General features: G+C 51.1%; 2 protein-coding genes across 7 annotated transcripts in view; one reads left to right on the top strand and one right to left on the bottom strand.

Moving 5' to 3' along the window:
- The first annotated feature begins 301 nt into the window (after positions 1–301).
- LOC141548300 (selenide, water dikinase 2-like) lies at positions 302–13,459 on the top strand. Its single transcript, XM_074277079.1, has 8 exons — positions 302–770; positions 3,092–3,195; positions 4,245–4,352; positions 5,487–5,641; positions 6,926–7,016; positions 8,156–8,255; positions 11,910–12,119; positions 12,595–13,459. The coding sequence occupies exons 1-8, from the start codon at positions 434–436 to the stop codon at positions 12,816–12,818; spliced, it is 1,329 nt and encodes a 442-aa protein (XP_074133180.1). The 5' UTR covers positions 302–433; the 3' UTR covers positions 12,819–13,459.
- A 60-nt stretch (positions 13,460–13,519) lies between these two features.
- The window catches only part of IKBKG (inhibitor of nuclear factor kappa B kinase regulatory subunit gamma), a 39,292-nt gene continuing 34,612 nt past the window's right edge, over positions 13,520–18,199 (bottom strand). For 3 of the 6 annotated variants that reach the window (XM_074277072.1, XM_074277074.1, XM_074277073.1), the window contains exons 11-14: positions 16,462–16,611; positions 16,065–16,207; positions 15,625–15,713; positions 13,520–15,160 (exon numbers count right to left, since the gene is read on the bottom strand). In XM_074277072.1, the coding sequence (XP_074133173.1) occupies positions 15,003–15,160; positions 15,625–15,713; positions 16,065–16,207; positions 16,462–16,611 (540 nt within the window). In that variant the 3' untranslated portion in view covers positions 13,520–15,002. The remainder of the gene's footprint in view (positions 15,161–15,624; positions 15,714–16,064; positions 16,208–16,461; positions 16,612–18,199) is intronic. The other 3 variants (XM_074277075.1, XM_074277076.1, XM_074277077.1) reach the window with 1 other exon arrangement.

Below are 18,199 nucleotides of genomic sequence, written 5' to 3'. Positions count from 1 at the left end.
AGGCTAGCCCCGAGGCCAGTCCCGAGGAGCATGCGCAAAAGTGCCACCACGCAAGTCGCCCGCGTAGGAGAGGCCCGGGGACCCGCGTCGGAGAGAACCGAAAGGAAAGCGAGGGTAAAAGCGCGAGCCCAACGCCCTCATTTGGCCGGAGAAGACCGAAACGCCAAGAGGTCGGAGGTCTCAGGCTCGACGACCTCGACCGGGCAAGGCCTCCTGGGAGCCACCTTCGAAGTCCGTTCCTGATTGGCTGTTTCCGCGGGGCGGAGAAGGACGCAGCGGGCGGGACGGTGACGCGAGGGGCGGCGCCGTGACGCAGCGAGCGGGGCGCGAGCCGGGCGCCGGGCTTCCTCGCAGCTCTCCCCGGGCACCAGTTGCCGGCTCTCCTCGCGAGAGGCGAGACGCTAGCCCGCCGTCTCCAGACTGAGCAGGCGCCATGGCAGGCGTGCCGCCCCCCCAGCCTCCGCTGCTGCCGCTGCAGCCGCTGCCACTGCCGGCGGCCGAGGGCGCGGGCTCGCGTTCCCCCGGCGCCTACCGGCCCTTCGAGCCGCAGGCGCTGGGGCTGAGCCCGAGCTGGCGCCTCACCGGCTACTCGGAGCTCAAGGGCTGAGGCTGCAAGGTCCCGCAGGAGGCGCTGCTCACCCTCCTGGCGGGACTGGCGCGGCCCCCCGCGCTCCCGGAGCCCGAGCTCCGACCCGCGGCCGAAGGAGGCGATGGCGGGCCCGGGGCCGGGGCCGTGGCCGACGGCTCGGGTCACGCTTCCCGGGCCCTTGGTGAGAAGGGGCGCGTGGCGGGAGGAGGGGGGAGGGGGGAGGGGAGAGGGAGGGGGAGAGGAGGAAAGAAGTGGGAGAGGGGAGGGGAGGGGAAAGGGGGAGGGAGGAAGAGGTGGAAGGGCGTTCCAGATGGCCCTAGAGGGGAGGGCGGGAAGACCATCCTGGTACTCTCCCCCGGGCGCCCCCGCCTCCCCCGGGCTTGGGATAGCGCCCCCTCGGAAAAAGCCGCCTTGGTTGGGTTCCAAATTGTGGCGTTCTATAGATTCCCAGGCCTGAGGTGATAAGGGCCCGGCTCCATTTGACAGGAGGAAACTGAGGCGTTGGGGAGGAGAAATCCCAAACTTGCCTCCACTTAGCTAGGGACTAGGGGGCAGAGGCGGGATTGGAACCCAGGACCCGCACTCGCTACCCTCGTTTCCTGGCTTAAATTCGTGAAAGAGAGTGATGCTCGACTTGTCTCTCCCGATGCCCCCAGCGCTTGCTTCCTGCGCGGACGTGACCTGTGGAAGCTAACCCCTCATTCCCTTGGTTGAGTAAAGTTCCAGTCCCCTGAGGGAAATGCGCTTGCCTCCATAGCTGGGTTGCAGCAAAGCTCCCCCAGGGGGAGACGGCTTTCTGGAAGGAGCGCTGGATTTGAAGGCAGGTTCCAGCTGCCTGGGGGGAGGGGCAGCAGACCTTGGAGGCAAGAGAATCTAAGATCAAATCTGGCCTCAGACATGTCCTAGCTGTGTGACCCTGGGCAAGTCACTTTACCTCTCGTGCCTCAGTTTCCTCACCTGTACAGTGAGCCAGAGAAACCACACCAGTGTCTTTGCCCAGAAAACCCAAATTAGGTCACGAAAGAGTGCGACAGAACTGAACAGCACTGGAGGTGAATGAGGCTCTCCTTCTCTTGCCTGTGTTACAGCCTCTTTTAACCTGGAGGCTTGGGTCTCCTCAACTGAGGGGCCCGGGAACGAGTTCTGAAATAGCACCTGCTCTAAGTCCCATAACCCAAGGCCTTCCAAAGGAAGACTGCAGAAAGAGGCCAGGCCTGTGTTACGTAGATCAAATTAATGAGTAAACCAAAGCCTTCGTGGCAGTGGCAGTTCGGGTGTGGAAGGGAGCGCATTTAGAAGGCAGTAAGTAACCCGTGCTTGGGGTGCTGCAGAGATGGCGCACAAAGCCAGGGATTCCCCCCTACTTTGAAGAGTCAGGGAAGGGCCAAGCACCAGAGACGAAGCAGGACAGAGCTTGGGACCTTTGAGAAGCCAGTGAGCTGTCCTGGGCCTGTGTCTTCCTGCCGAAAATAACATAATTGGACTCCATGATCTCCAAGGTCCCTTCCAGCTTGAAAATCTGAGCCTCATAAAATGCATTTTGTCAAACATTCAGCACCGACTTTTGTGGCAGGCTCAATGCTAAACCAGGGGGGTATCCATGCTCTCACAACCAAATGGGGGGGGGTGGCAACATGCAAATAAATATGTAACTAGAGAGAATAAATTGGAAAGAATTCCGAGGGAAGGCCCTGATTAAGAAGAGTTTGGATTCAGGGAGTGAGCTACATTATTTGCCCAGCTTTTTTTGCTTTTTTAAAAAATCATGCCTTAATTTATACATTTTATTTAATGGCAAAACCAGGATTTTTTATTTGAGTGTATATAGAACAGTAGGCCCCGAGGAAGAGACAACAACCCTTTAACTCTACTTTTTGTTCTTGCGCTCAAGCCAGGCTTGCAATGCCACGGGGCCGAGGATTGTATTTCGTTTTATAGAATTGGTTTCTATGGGAAAAGCTGCTCAGGCTAACCTTGCAAGCTGTAAAAATGAGGCCCTCCTACATGGTCCTCTGACTTGCCTGGTTATAGGTGTGGTAATGCTCTTTTTGGCCTAAGGAAAACAGCCAGCTTTACCAGCTCAACCTTCACATCAAGTATCACTCATTGTGTTTAAAGGAACTCCTGAGCTCCGATTTCCTAAATCCTGAAAAGGGCATCGGACGGGATTCCTGCGAGACTGTGTCCCCCATTCTGGCCCGGAGAACATACTGGGCTCTTAGCCTCTTTAGCTAGCCTCGAAATGGACAGTACAGAAGGGACAGGGAGGCCAACCTTGGACACTGATCTTTTGCCCTAGTTCAGGACAGCCGTCATAATACCAAAGGCTTATTTGTGGAAACCGTCATGGAGCAGGAGGAATGGGCGAGAGCCTTAGTCTTGGAAGCAAGGAGGACGTAGTAGAGAAGGAAATGCAGGAGATTTGGATTAGGCCTGGAATGGCCAGCAGTCCATTGAAGGAGGTTTAGCTCCTGGTGTTGAAATTGCTTCTCTCCTGTGTAGGGATAGGAATGGATTCCTGCGTGATTCCCTTGAGACACGGAGGTCTCTCCCTTGTGCAAACCACAGACTTCTTTTATCCTTTGGTCGAGGACCCCTACATGATGGTAAGTGTGAAGAACAACAACCCACTTCTGCCAGGGAGCCTTAAGGGGGGGGGCCTCTAGCAGTCACCCTGGCCAGGCCCCAAATGGGCTTAGGCTAGCAACTCAAAACACACCACCTCACGGGACCCCTCCGCCCCCCCGTTGCTCTCGGTGTGGCGTGGAATTTTAAATTCTCTCCTTCCATACAGCACTCATTATGCATGTGAAGTCATGCAGAACCTTTCTGCATTAGCTATCGGGGTGGGGGGGAGATGGAGAAGCAAGAACAATTTAAAAAATGAGTAATATGCTTCAGTCAGCACCCAAAGTCCATCCCCTCTCTCTGAAGGAGAGAACGTTTTTCATCTGAGAATCCTGGATCATCTCAACCAGAACAGCTGAGTTGAATAGTGGTACAATACTACTGCTAGTGTGTCGTCCTTCTGATTTGGCTCGTTTTCCAGGGTTTTCTGAAATCATCACACTCCTTATTTCTTAGACCACAATAGGATTCCATTCCATTCATTTTCCAGTTGATGGGCAACCTCTGAATTTCCCATTCTTTGCCCACAAATAGAGCCTCCATGACTATTTTTATCCCTATGGCTTCCTTTCCCTTTTCATCGATCTCTTTGGCATGCAGACCGAGCGGTAGCATTGCTGGACCAAAGAGTGTGTAGTTTTATAGCCCTTTGGGCCTAGTTCCAACCTGCTGTCTGGAATGGTTGGACCATTCTCTATTTTTCAGGTCTTCACCTGCCTACAAGCTGGGTGATGGAGAGAAACAACACAAGCCTGAGAATTGGGAGCCATGGGGCCTAGACTTCAGTAAACGGCTTACTGTCTGACCTAGGTTAACTTCCTTTCTCTATAAAACAAGGGGGCCAGCCTCAGTGATTCCAGGGTTTGGTCTAACTCTTTATGCCCATTACCGCCCCATAGAGGGCCAACAGTTTGCAGGACTAGCCTGGGATTGCAAATGCTTTTTTAATAGTCACCTTATATAGCGGAACTTATCAGATGCGTACCACATGCCCTGCCTCCTAGCTGACCAGGTGCTTCCTTTCCAGGGACGGATTGCCTGTGCCAACGTGCTCAGTGACCTCTATGCCATGGGCATTACTGATTGTGATAACATGCTGATGCTCCTCAGCGTCAGCCAAAAGATGAGCGAGGAGGTAAGGGCTAAAAGGGAAGGAGACGTTGCCAAGAAGTGGGCAGGACCAAGGTCACGGATCATTGGAAAGCATGGCCTGTTCTTGGCTAAGTGTTAAGATCCACAAGGAGATGGTACTTTGACCCCATGTACTAGCTGAGTAATTGATTCACCTTTTTAAACTGTTAGGATCCTCCTGTTTTTAAGAAAAGACTCAAAAAAGACTTTTAACGTAAAGAGAAGCCCTTTGATTGAAACTGATTTTGTAAAGTACAGCTTTGTTAAAACTTTACTCCTGGCCAAAGGATTACGGTGATTTGAAGGGGGAACTGTGATCCACAGCCAAGGCTCTGGATTTGCCATTGGAAAGACCTGGCATTGGATTGCACGTGAGAAATGTACTCGCTGCACAAATCACTTGATGTTTCTGGGTCTCGAGGTTTTTTAATATGTAAAATGAGGGGGTTGGAGTCTGAATTCTCAGCTCTCTCCCAGCTCTGTCTGTATGCCTATGATTTTTCAATGAGAAAGACATTTTTTGGGGTGTGTAACCTAAACTTGTTAGTTTTCTCCAGGTTCCTCCCCACTTGACGTGTGCTACCAAGTACCCATGTCCCAAATCTCAAGGGTGAGGCCCAAGAGCTCTTCCGTACCCTTGTTTTGTTTTGAATATGTGACAGCTTGTATATTTGCTGCTATGCCAGTGAAAAGAAAGCTCCTTGAGGGCAGTGATTTTTCCCTTTTTCCTTTATTCCCCAGTACCAGCCCAGGGGGTCACTATTGTTGACTGTAGGGAAGGCCATAGCAGAGTTTGCAATCAGCTGTTTGGTAAATGTCTTCTTTGTGGGAGGCCCTTGGGGAGAGGTACAACCATGGTGAAGAGGGGTTCCTCGCTTGTAGCACCCCTTGGTGTTTATAGGCCCACTGGGTAACTGAGGTGGAAACCCATGTGAAATTGGCAGCATGAGAGAGAGAGAAAACAGTTCACTATGTCAAGACGGCTGTCACCAGGCCTTGAGTGGTAGTGTCGGTGGCAGAGATAGCCTGAAGCTTTGTGAAAGAGACATTGGGACAGAGCCGGTTATAGTTAGCAAGGCACAGGAAAGGGAGAAGATATTCCCCGTGGGAGGGTCAATCTGATGAACTTTTCTTCCAGGAACGAGAAAAGATCATGCCCCTGATGGTCAGAGGCTTTCGGGACGCTGCCGAGGAAGGAGGAACCTCGGTGACGGGGGGACATACTGTGATAAATCCTTGGATTATCATCGGAGGTGTCGCCACTGTGGTTTGTCAGCCTAATGAGTTCATCATGTGAGTAGACATCCAGAAATTTGTTTATTCTAGAATTGAGAGCCAAAAGGAACTCCGGCAGTCATGTAGCCCCTCTTCCATTTTTTAAGTTCTGCTTTCCTTTCTAGATCATTAACCACCTAAGTAGAAAGAAGAAAATGAATTCTTTACCACTTTGGTAACAAGCTGTCTTTGTAGCTTCCTTCCAGTACCTCCCAGAGCTCTGAGGCCCGCAGAGCCTTCCTCTTATGGCCCCTTTGCTTTGTTTCAGTGAGAAGATAGCATGAAGAACATCTGGATTCAGATTCTACCTCAGCAAGTTGTTTAGCTTCTGTCAGGTTCAGTTTCCTCGTTTGGAAAATGGAGATTATTATAGTAGCAGCTGCCTCCAGTGAGACCCTATCTGTAAAGAACTTTATAGAGCTTCAAGTTCTTGAGAGATGTCAACCTCACAGGGGCGTTACTAGGAATCTCTTTGTAGACACTGTTGCTCTCGACCTTCTAGGCAGCGGCCAATAGGCACCACCGTACAGAGAACTCGGGCTTGGAGTCGAAGTTCAAATCTGACCTCAGACACTCGCTAGTTGTGTGTCATCCTGGGCAGTTGACTTCAATTCTGTTTCCTCATCTGTAAAATGGGGATACTGACAGCATCTACCTCTCAGGCTTGTTGTGAAGGTCAGAGGAGATCAAAGCACTTAGGCACTACGTGCCTGGCACATAGTAGGCACAGTGTAAATGTTAGCTATTATTATATTGCCATTTCCAGCACAGGCTGGGGCAGGATAAGGGCTTGTCTTGAGGGCTTTTTTTTTTCAGAAGTCACGCCCATGGATCCTCCCTGGACTTTTTCATCATTATTGGAATTGAACTGACAAGAGCAAGCCGGAGCCTTGTGGGTCGCTTTGTTGTCAGAGGCAGAAAGCAAACAGGCAGTATTTTGTAGCCTTGCATGAAGAATTCAGGCTTTCTGGGCTTCAAGGGCCCCTTGTCTTTTTCTTTTGGTGTGCAGTTGCTCCTTTCTTTTTCTAGAGATCAATCTCAGACTCACGGTTCATATTCTAGCTCCTCTGCTTCCAAAGGAGCTTATCTAGTACATCTTTTGCTGGTGGAAGGGGAGTCACGGGTGCTCACTACCCTGGTGGCAGCACTTTCATATAGAGCTTGACTGCAACTCAATCCCATAGGGCCTCTGTAGATTCCTGTAAATTCCTTCATTTGTTCCCTTAGCTACAGCGATATAAAGCGCTGCGCTAGGCTAGCCACTGCAGTATCCCTGAAGCAAAGCTGCGCTTTCTTTTTCAGGCCAGACAATGCGGTTCCTGGGGATGTGCTCGTGTTGACCAAACCGCTAGGGACACAGGTCGCTGTCAATGCCCACCAGTGGCTGGATAACGTAAGCATGGGGAACCCGAGTTGGCCTCCCTGACGAAGAGCTGGTGTATTAACATCCAAGAGAACAAAAATACAAAAGCAGACAATGAATCTGTGAAGTTTTGAACCATAAGCCTCTAGTAATGACCTAGCCATGGGGACAAAGCCAAACACAGCACACTTCTAGAAGTTTTGTGATTTGTTTTAGGAAGTATTTGCATTGGGCTACAGAATACCACCATTCTCACCTCCCTTAAGGTCAGAGAGGCAAGCAGCCTAGGATTCAGCAGCCCCAAAGCCACGAACTCAACTGATAATTGTGATCAGAGCATGAAGCCAAATAGTCTCTGAACTTCTTGGAAGTATACTGTGTCTCCCTGGCTTTGTCCCCATGGTTTACGGCTCACAACTTCACAGAAAGACTGTTAAAGGCAACAGAGATGAAGCCAGAGCCTGGAATTTACCCCCTTCTTGCTTGTCGCTTCTTCCAGTGCATGGCAATGCCACTGAGGAACCCCGGCATTGGAAGAGGCCTGCTAACTTGACAGTAAACACAAGGATAGAGAAAAACAAATCCCCATTGGGGCTTTGGCCCAGGATTCTGATTTTGTCCTTGTTCCAGCCTCCCTCCCCCTGAAAAAAGATACTGCCTCTGGGACCTCAGCCTTCCTGACAGTGAAAAATCGGTTCTGTTCATCCTGAGAACCGAGATGAGGAATCCTCAGAAATAATGAGTCCAGATCGTGTCCTGTTTGCCACTGTAGCCGTCGGCCTAGGCATGTAGCAATCTGCTCTGCCCCTTTTCTTGCTTAAAGGGAGGACCGACTAGTGTTGGTTTAATCACTGGCATAAGAAAATTTGCTCGTGATTTTGGCACTTTGGGACAACCCCTCCAAAACAATGCAGGGAATTTGAGTTGGCAGTTAAGAAGCCGCCTGCGTAATCTGCTCAGGCCTTCTTGGCCCTTGGCTCAGCCCACCCAGCCCCAAACTGAATAGCTGGCAGCTCCTGGCATCCTGGCTGCGTCAGCATGCCTTTATGGGATTAAGGACGTGGGGGTCATCCTCGAGCGTAGAAAGACCAGAATGGTCCCATGCGGCTCATGCCATGGGGGAAATCGAACACTTTCACTCCGGAGATGATACTGTCTTTCTTTTCCAGCCAGAGAAATGGAATAAAATAAAGCTGGTGGTGTCCAGAGAAGAAGTGGAGCTAGCCTATCAGGAAGCAATGTTTAACATGGCTATGCTGAATAGAACTGGTAAGGGCCTTCACAATTCTGTAAGCATTGGAGCGCTTCCCTTCTAGCTTCATAAGGGAGGCCTTGGGCAGTATTTTTTTTTTTTAACAGATGAGGCAGTGGGCTCAGGGATGCCAAGAAAATTGGCCAGCACACAACTAAGGAACTAGGAGACCTCCATGTCTACATTAACATTACGTTAAAAGAAACATTAGTTTCTTTTTCTGTCCCATCCCAGAATCCTAATTCAGACCTCAAAGCACTTCCAAAGTATAATGCCGTCCCCTTTTTAGAGCTAGGAAAACTGAGATGAGATCCATTTGTAGGATTTTTTTTTATAATTTCAATTAAGTAAACATGTATTAAGTGCTTGCTGTGTGCCAGTATGGTACTGAGCGTTGGGGGTACAAAAAGAGACAAAGACGGTCTCTGCCCTCGAGCTTGCCATGTAGTGGAGAATGCAACATGCCCCCAAAATAGACAAAACAGGCTGTGTACAGAATAAAAGAGAGAAGGCACTAAAATGAAGCAGGACTAAGGAAGATTCGTGAAGGAGGGGGTTTAATTGGGGCTTAAGGAAGCCAGGGAAGTCAGTCATGGGAGCAGAGCGTTCTAGGCTCTGAGGCCAGCCAGAGAATGTCCAGAGCCAAAGCCCGAGGCTCATGGTGGAGGAGCCTCTAGGCCAGGGTCACTGTATCCAAGAGTGTGTCAGGAAGTAGGAGAAGACTAGGAGAGGAGGAGGAGCTTTGAGTGTCCATCAGGATCTATATTTGCTCCTGGAAGCCACAGGAAGCTGTCTGCCAGGGCGGGGGATGGTGTAATCAGACCTGTGTGTTAGAAGATGGCTTTCCTGGGCGAACAGCATGGACTGGAGTGGGGAGAGACTTGAGGCGGCGGCAGAAGCTGCCACCCCCTATTGGAATAATCCAAGTGTGAGGTGGTAAGACCTGTACCGGAGTAGGGGCAGTGCCAGAGAAGAGAAAGGGATCTATTGGGGAGGTTCTCCAGACGTGGAATAGACGTTGGCAACAGCTTGGATGCTGGAGGAACGGGAGGCTGAGCTGAGAGATGGAGAAGAGTCCTAGGTGGTGAGCCTGGGGGACTAGGGGTGCGCAGCTGCCCCCTGCAGTAATAAGGAAGGAGGGAAGGAAGATCCTGCTTCTGTTGTAGACACAGCTGTCTGAGGCAGCCGAAGAGGTGAGGTTGGAGGTGGAGATGGGAGACTCCTCAAGCATAGAGGTGGGAGCTGACGGGTCCCCAAGTGAAGTGGGAGGGAGGGGAGAAGGGGGCCCGAGATGGAACCCTGAGGGACACCCACAGTTAGAGGGGGAGATCTGGAGGAACAGCCAGCAAAGGAGATGGGAGGAGCAGAGAGAGAGGAGAGAAGAGTGGGAGAAGACCACATCAAGGAAGAGAGTGAGCAACAGAAAATGTGAGGACTCCGGGAACTTGGCCAGCGGGGGAGATGTCTGGCCTACCCTCTGCTCTCTTATAGCCTAGTACCACTTTCATGATTGTCTGAAGCTCCCAGACTCAAGTGATTTAGGGAGAGGGCGGTTGCTACCCTCCTACTTGGAGGCCCCAGTTCCGAGCTCCTGATGTATGAGTGCTTGAATTTTAGTGGCCAGCTGCTAACTCACTGAGAGGTTCAGAGACTTCACTGCTGGGGTCCCTTGGGTCTGGGACTCTGTGACCCTGGTTATTCCAGTGCAGCCTTATGTACAAAGGCTCTCAGTGAGTCGCTGCTCTGCTTCTGGCACACAGCTGCTACAGGAACTTGTTGCTTCTTCGGTACCTAGCTGGCACCCATACTTGTGGGGCTTACTCTTCTCCCTTTGGCTGTGGGACCCACAACTGGATAATGGGAAACAGTTGCTTGGTGGCATCCTTAGCACAAGGGCAGGGATCCCTTTGCGCCTTGGTACTTCCTGCCCAGTGCTTTATCTCAGCCTTCTCCGCATCCCTAGGTGCTGGAGTGCTTCTCACATATTCCTGGCCAGACCCCATACCCAGTGTCCATGGACTTTTCTCCCTTAAGCCGGAAAAAAATGCATTTTTCTTGGCTTTGCCATGAGAATTTGGACTCTTGTCCAAAATTTGAGCCAAGGGCTCCATCGTCTCCTTTCCTCGCCTCCTGTCACTCAGATGCTTTCTCCCATCATCCCTTCCTTCACCAAGAGATGGTTCTTGACCAGAGCCTTCTATGTGCACAAGTGATTCCAGCTTGTCCTATCATCCCTACTTCCACTAATTGTCAGCCTCTCCTCTACCAGCCGCTTCCTGCTGCCTACAGACATCCTCTGAAATGCCCTTTCTCTCTCCTCCCTTTTATGGCAAAGGTCTTCTGTCTAAAATAGATGCCCTAATTTGAGTCAACTAAAGTTCCCATCTCCAGAGTTACCAGAGACTTCTCTAGTTGACAAATCCAATGGCCTGTTAGTTCCCTTCTGTCTCGATCTCTGACACTATCACATTTCTGGATGCTCGCTCTTTTGGTGACGTCGCCGTCTCCCGGTTCTCCTCCTGACCACTGCCTGGCTTGCCGTCCTGGTCACACCTGCTGACTAGGAGGTTCAAGGCTGTTCTGGGCCCCTTCCCTTTTCCTTCCCTTCCTTGATGAGCTCATCAGCTTCCAGGACTCAGTTGCCTCTGGGCATATGATTCTCAGAGCTCCTTTAACAGCTGTAACTTGTCTCCTGACCTCCAGTCTCAGATCTTCAACTGGAATGTCTCAGACATTTGGATTCAAAGCTCCCCTTAAACCCTCCCCTCTCCTGAACTTCTCCTTTGACTGCTGACAGTCCCCCCCACCCCCCATTCAAAACTTAAGTGGCAGCCTCTTATCCCATCAGTCACCAATCCTGCCCATTCCACCTCCCTGACATCTTCTCTTCTGCCTGGTGCAGGCTCTCCTTGGGGGTGATCATCTCTTGCCTGGGTCATGGCTGCAGCCACGGAGGGCTCCACCTACGGCCTGTGACCTTCCCAGAGCCCAGGTGTGACCAGGCCTTCCTTACTCCTTACAACTTCCAGGATCAAATGGAAAATCCTGCTTGGCTTTTAACGTCCGGGGCAACCCAGCACCTTCCTACCTTTGCAAGTTTCTCACACCAGTCTCTTCTCTCCAACCCAGTGATAGTGGCCTCCTTGTTAGCTCTTGAAGAAAGCACTTGCCAACTTGGGATTTTGTTGTAATTTGTTTTTCTTTTGCTTTTTTACTATGTCCCCTATGCCTAGGACACTCTCCTTCCTTCTCCCCCCTCTCCTTTTCCCCTCCCTCTGAGATTACTCCAAGTCCTCTCTATCAGGGGTGGCAGACTCCGCCACTGGGCTCAAGTTTGGATTTGACCCTGGGCCTATTACTTAGTTTGTACCTGGTTGTTGATGTCTCCACCATTAGATTGGGAACTCCTAGAGCTGCTTTCCCTTTTGTCTCGAGCAAAGTAAGTGCAGTGAAATTAAGGCTTCTTGAGTTACACCATTAAATTAGCCAAGGTGATAGTCAAATGGCCATCATGGAGGGAAATCCGAGGTACAGCTGTGAACAGGATTTCCCAGGCTAATCCATAACCTTTCAAGGGCATACAGGGCTAGCTATCAGAAATTTCAATTTAAAAGTGTTGTCAAGCGAGTTATGTGACAGCTATTTCCAGTTTTTCAATCTCTTCCTTGCAGCTGCAGCATTAATGCACACATTTAACGCCCACGCGGCCACTGATATCACTGGCTTTGGAATCCTGGGACACGCACAGAATCTTGCAAAACAACAGAGGAATGAAGTGTCCTTTGTCATTCATAATCTGCCCATTATTGCCAAGATGGCCGCCGTCAGTAAGGCCAGTGGGCGTTTTGGGCTTCTCCAAGGGACATCATCAGAAACCTCAGGTGGGTGATAAAAGAAAAACTCTTGTGCTTTCGTGGTCTCAGAGCCAGATGTCATTTTCCCCTTTCCCTCACCACAGCAAAACCTTTCTATCTCCCGTGAGCTTCTGAAGTAGAGTCCAGCCCCAGAGGCCCCCTTTCTCAGTTCCAGTTAGAGGGGTGCCTTAGCGTTTCTCCTACCCTCTATGGCATCAAATTAGGCACTGATGATGGCTTCCCCTGGGCAGAAGCCAAAGGGCATCTGACTAAACAGCTTCAGGTGTGGTCTCGGAGACGGCTGGATCCGGTGGCCATGGTGGGAAAAGCCTTTACCTTTTGAGGGCCAGGGCATGCACAAGGGCTGTGGTGACAGCAGTTCTGTGTAAAAGTGTAGCTGTGCCATCCAAAGCAAGTGGCCAGGCTAAAAAATAAAAGAGTGAGGCTGAAACCCCGCCTGGCTCGGCAGCCATAGCCCTGAGTGACATGGGCTCTTTTACAGGGGGGCTGCTGATCTGCCTGCCTCGAGAACAAGCAGCTCGCTTCTGTGCTGAAATCAAGTCTCCCAAATATGGAGAGGGTCACCAAGCGTGGATTATCGGCATCGTGGAAAAAGGCAATCAGACTGCTCGCATCATCGACAAGCCGCGCATTATCGAAGTCATGCCCCGGGGAGCCACTCTTCATCACGACAACTCCACCACCAGCCCCGAGCCCGTTCTGTGAAGTGGCCTGCTGGTTTGGACCTTGGGAAAGAATCACTAATGACAACTACTTAGTGACTTGTTTGGGGAAGGGGAAGTGAATTTCCAAAGAAACCTGCTTAGGTGAGCTACTTGTTCTAATGCAACCAGAAAGAAAACTAGTTGCTTTTCCATGAGTTTCATGTTTTCTACTTTATGGTCCAGTCCAGCCCCATTTCCCCTCTCTAGAAGGTTTTCTGGCTGGGTTCCTGGAGAAGACTTGGTTGGACAGATTCACACAAGAAATGACGTGATTTATTGAAGATAAGGGACACTTTGACAACCACTTAGATTGTTAGTCAGTAACGCTGAAACAAAACTCTGCTAAACCAGTAATGGGAGACAGGGTGTACTCAGGAATTATTTATGGGGTGTTCCCCCCCTCCCCTGAAGCTATTCATTCTTTCCCTTCCGGCCAAGAATTGAGCAGCTTGGCCAGAAGAAGGAAGCAGACCGTGCACCAGCACAGGTCTGGGCTCTATTTTTGATGCTTCTCCCATTAACCCCCCTTGCAGGGCTGGAAGAAGCGGAGCACATTTCTCAGAGCCCAGACTTTGGTGTTGCTAAATTTATGTATCTTAAGCTAGAGATTCCTGATAACTTAATAAAAACGTTCATTTCTCAGTGTCTGTCCAAATTCTTTCTGCGCGGCCCTGGCACTTAAGAGACTGAAAGTTCACTTGATGAAATGAAAGTTCATTTAATGGATTTTCACAAATAGATGATTTTCTGTGATCACACTAACAGTCGCTGGGGGGGGGGGGGAGGGACAGCAGGGGATCCTACAAAGAAACAGGCATCTCAAATGTGACAAGGCCACTGGGCGGAGGTAGCAAAGTGTCTTTAGACAGCAGTAGAACTAGCCAGAGTGGATCGGCATAAGAACACCCAGTGTGGGGATTTCACCACCAAATCAAGTGAGGCCGTTTGTGAGATTGGGAAATAAGCACTGGAAGCAGGACGAGGACCCAGCACTGTCCCGCTTTTTTCCCCTTAAAAACCAGTTCGACAACTGGAGGGATGTAACCCTTTAAAAGCCAGACCTGGTAAAAAGAGGCGGGCTGAATTTTCATTTTCCATTTCAGTGTTGTGCGAATTTATACCAAAGCATTGGGTCAAGAATTCTGCTTCGACAGACCGATTCACCCTGTTGGCCTAAAAGCCAATGGGCTTTCAGCAGGGAAAAAGGGAAATTGAGTCTAGCACAGGCAGAAGTGAGGACCATGTAGCCGAACTCAATCTCTTTAAGTTCTAAGCTGCAGGAAAAAGTGGCCGGTCCTCATGTTCGATAATCTCACATTAATTCCCAGTACACTTGGTACAAAGTTTAAGCATCAAAATCAAGACAAGGCACGTTTTAAAAGTGAATGCAGCAAGAAAGAAGCTCATGTGGGCCAAAAGTGCTAGAACCCGGATGGAAATCTTTGGTATTGAACACATAGGTTTCCCGAGCGTGGACTAAAGTGTAACTGATTGATCTCTATGGGGAGGGACTGCTAGACCTCAAGTCAGCAAGACCTGGGTCCAAATATGAGGATTAGCCTCTTCTGAACTTCAGTGTCCCCGTGTGTGTAAAATGGGGAAAAAAATACCCAAGCCTCAAGAGTACTGAAGGGCTCCAATGAGAGCGAGCACGTGACCTTGGGTCAAACCTTAAAAGATGGTAACTAGGGGAGGCTGGCGCCAGCTGTGCCTTAATAAATACTGGGAATTCTCTCCCCATGAGCTAGGGTCAAGGGGCCCTCCCAGTCTAAGGGAACACCCAAGGAGGGGCCGGCAGTAGCATCTACAACCCCGCTCCAGCTTCCCCTGTTCCAACAGGTGACCAAACTGGGCGGTGGTGGCGCAGGATTCAAACCCTCTCTCTGATGACGGTCATTACTTGTGTAACTTGACTGCAGTTTTGCCTCTGTAAAAGGGGGCAAGGGATAAATTGGATGGCTTCCAATTCTAGATCTTCAAGCCTATGATGCTCCTGCTCCAGAAAGGTCTCGACACAACATGAGGTACGGCAAGCCAGGTCGGGCAAAGAGCAAACTAGGTGAAAGATGGCCATTCCACCATCTCTCTTAAGCTTACAATCAAGTGGAGATCACTAATGTTGTATCAAGAAGGGCTGGGCAAGTGAAAGCAAGCGTGGGGTATGGCGGGGCAGGTGGAACAGGAATCACTCGATACACTCCATGACATGGATCTGCAGGGTGTCGATATCTGGGGCCTGGTACTGACACTTCGGACAACAAAAATCAGGCTGTTCATCTGGGAGACTTCTCCTCTGGCCAGGTGGGATGGGATGAAAGGAGAGGTGATGATTGAGGAGATGAACTATGGGAAGAAAACATCCATTAGCCTTTGCTACCATGTCTCACACAGACCCAGACACACACGCACACATCCACCCACCCTCTCCCGGGGAACTAGTTGGAAGCGAGAGCAAAGTACTAGTCCCCAGAGTGACAGTTGGCTCAGACGGCTCTTAGGATAGGACTCCCTAAACTTCTTGTGCTAAGCAGCTAGTCCCTTGACTCAAATGGAAAGCAAGAAGGATGGGGAAGAAAGCCTGCCTCCCAGAGCACCATTCCATTTCCACAAGTGCACAAAGTTGGGCACAGCCACCTAGTCTATGGGCCAGAAAAAATTCCCCGCACTAGCATTAGACCAACAGTGAGGCAGCCCAAGTGGCTAATTTCCCTGGCTGAGCTGTGGCTTACTCAACAGGAAACCTTCCCAGCCCAAATCCTGTGCAATTACGACGTCTTCGGCTAAAGGATCTGGGACTTGGGACTTACCTGGCTGGGGCAAGGCTGGCTGGGGGTTCTCCACGTGCCGTTTTCTCATATCTTCAATACTTTGAAAGCAGAAAGTTGTGTTCACAGCCCTTGGCAAACAAATTAGTAAGTAGTTACGTCCCTCCCCCCAGCCCAGCCCAGGGTTCCGAAATCATTTCTCTCCCGGTTCGCTTCTTGACCATCCGTTTTCTCGGCAATACAGCCAACGCGGCTCTAATCGGCCTGAAAACTTGCCACCGGGCCAGCTTTCTTCTCATCCAACTGGATGCTGGCCAGCCCTGGCCTAGACCCAACCTGAAATCACCCAGCTATGTTTAATGAGGCATTCTGTTCCCTCGAGCCCAATTCCTTTTTAGCTTTATCGGAGAGAACAGAATGGGCACGAGAGATGGACAGAAGCGTGTGTTGGCCACGGCGTGGGCCCAAGCAGAGGGGCTTACCGGGTAGATTCTTTCGCGTCAACCCTCAGTTTGTTATACTCCCTCTGGAGCTGCTCCAGCTGGTCCTGTAGAAGTTCCTTCCGCTCAGCCAGTTTCTCCCGGGCCTGCCTCTCGGCCTGGAAGTCAGCCTTGTAGATGTCAGCCTGGAGGCAGAAAATGGGGCCTTCTGAGCCATCAGCCTGGATGAAATTCCACATTCCCTCCAGAGGCCCGGCCCAGCGAGGTGCCTCTCGGAATTCAAGACTGGTCCGGCACCAAGCCCCGTGGCAGAGTCTCGGAGAGGATCCTTCCAGGCTGCCGGGAAGCACCAGTGAGGGGCTGCTCTTTCAGTCCATCCCCCCTCCCCCCTCCGTACCCCTCTCTACCGGCTGGCTGTCCTACAACGGGGGCTTCCAACCTGTGCCTTCAGGACAGGAATCGTCTCCATCACTGTCTTGTGCTGTTCGGCCTCCTCCTTGAGTTTGTCGATCAGTTCTTGTTTGGCTACCAGGGCCTCTTCTGCCTGTTGCAGTTGCTGGTTAAGGTCTTCCAACTGAAGGTCCATTCCCTAAAGAAAAGGTGAAAGGAGCCTACTGAGTCCCCAGAGCTTTGGGGGCAGAGGTTGACATGCTAATCCTCGACTCTCCTGGGGCTCCTTTCCTACTTTCTGGCCAGCATGGCCTCCCCAGGCCATTTCCGCCCAGAATGTAGCCACCGGCACTCCGGGGTCAGCCTTCTGCTTGGAGCATTACTTCCATGGGACAAGTCAGGCCCCTTCTCTGGGTGCACTTTTGTCACCTGTATCGTGAGGAAGGCCTGCACGAGATGAATGCCAAGACCTGCTCCGACTCAAGGTTCTCAGAGCTGCATGAAAGCGAAGCCAGGACAGCTGGGAGAAGCGAGATCCCAAAAGGTCTCAACACTGGGCTGTGGCTGACAGGAATGAAATGGGAGCCCCCAAATATCCACTGCACGAATCCAAGGTGAGGAAGGCGGACAGACAACAGTTCGTGGGGTCTGACTAGACTGCAACTTTCTAACAGACAGTGTTCCTCCAAAGTCCTGTATTAAGGCTGCCCTAACAGCAGCCTGGTGGCCCAAAGGAGAGAAGCTAGACGGGCCGAGCAGCACTGGCACAGATACCGAGTGCCTCCAGAGGAAGGGGAGCAGGAGCACTCTCCCGGGCGGCTCCTTAAGAGTAGGGACTATCTTTTGCCTTTCTGTATAACCTTCGTGCTGAAAACACAGTAGGTGCACAATACGTGCTTGGTGACTGATACACAAGTGAGGAAGCAATAGCAATAGTTCCCATTTCAATAAATCTCAGGGCTTCAAAAAGTAGGACAAGAAAAACAGACTCGTGACTTCCCCGTGATCACAGCCAGTAGCACGGCTCGACCCCAAGTCCCCTGATCTCAAAGCCAACCCACACAATACTGACTCGGTTTACCACATAGCAGAAACCCAGACTTTGGTTCAATGTAAGAAAGAAATGCCTTCTGTCGCCCTAGTGGGCTTGTCTCTGCCACTAAGAGAGACTGCGTGAGGGCCAGCATCTAGCACACAGTAAGCAGTTCCTCAGACTGAGGGGAGACTGCCAGCAGCGAGGGGCAGAGGCAGCGGACGGGGCCGTCCGCTCAGGTGGAGCTGCTGACCAGCTCCCTCTGTCAGTCCTCCTCTTCTCGTCCTAACGACACCGCTGCTTTTGTGGTAACTCTGCCCTCGGGGATGCTCTCACCCCAAAAGTCTTTGGCTAGTCTAAAGCTGCCGGGCCTATTTGGGGGACATTTGGGTACCTAGCACCCCCAACTATATCACAGTACTTGAGAACACTTTCTTGGAAACAAGAGGCCTCCCGTTCCCAGGCCAGCACCGCATCATCTTTGGCTTCTGCTTTTAAGTCTGTTCCCATATCCTGCCCCAACCCCAACACTGAGAACGTGAGCCACACGGAAGACGCTTCCACTTGGCCATCTGCAGAACGGGAATGAGAATAGCCATTTCTTCCCAAGTTGCTGTGAGACTAAAACAAAAATGGAGACTGGGGGGAACAGCCCTCCCGCCGCCACTCTGAATATCGCTCTTCTTCAGAGGGGGGCAGCCCAGGCCAGCCCTTTTCCTCTCAGGTTAGAGGATGCCACGGGAAGTGGCGAAGC

Source organism: Sminthopsis crassicaudata, chromosome X (assembly GCF_048593235.1).
Source record: "Sminthopsis crassicaudata isolate SCR6 chromosome X, ASM4859323v1, whole genome shotgun sequence".
NCBI lineage: Eukaryota > Metazoa > Chordata > Mammalia > Dasyuromorphia > Dasyuridae > Sminthopsis > Sminthopsis crassicaudata.
The sequence above is the reverse complement of the archived record's forward strand: the minus strand, read 5'-3'. Positions and strand labels throughout refer to the sequence as shown.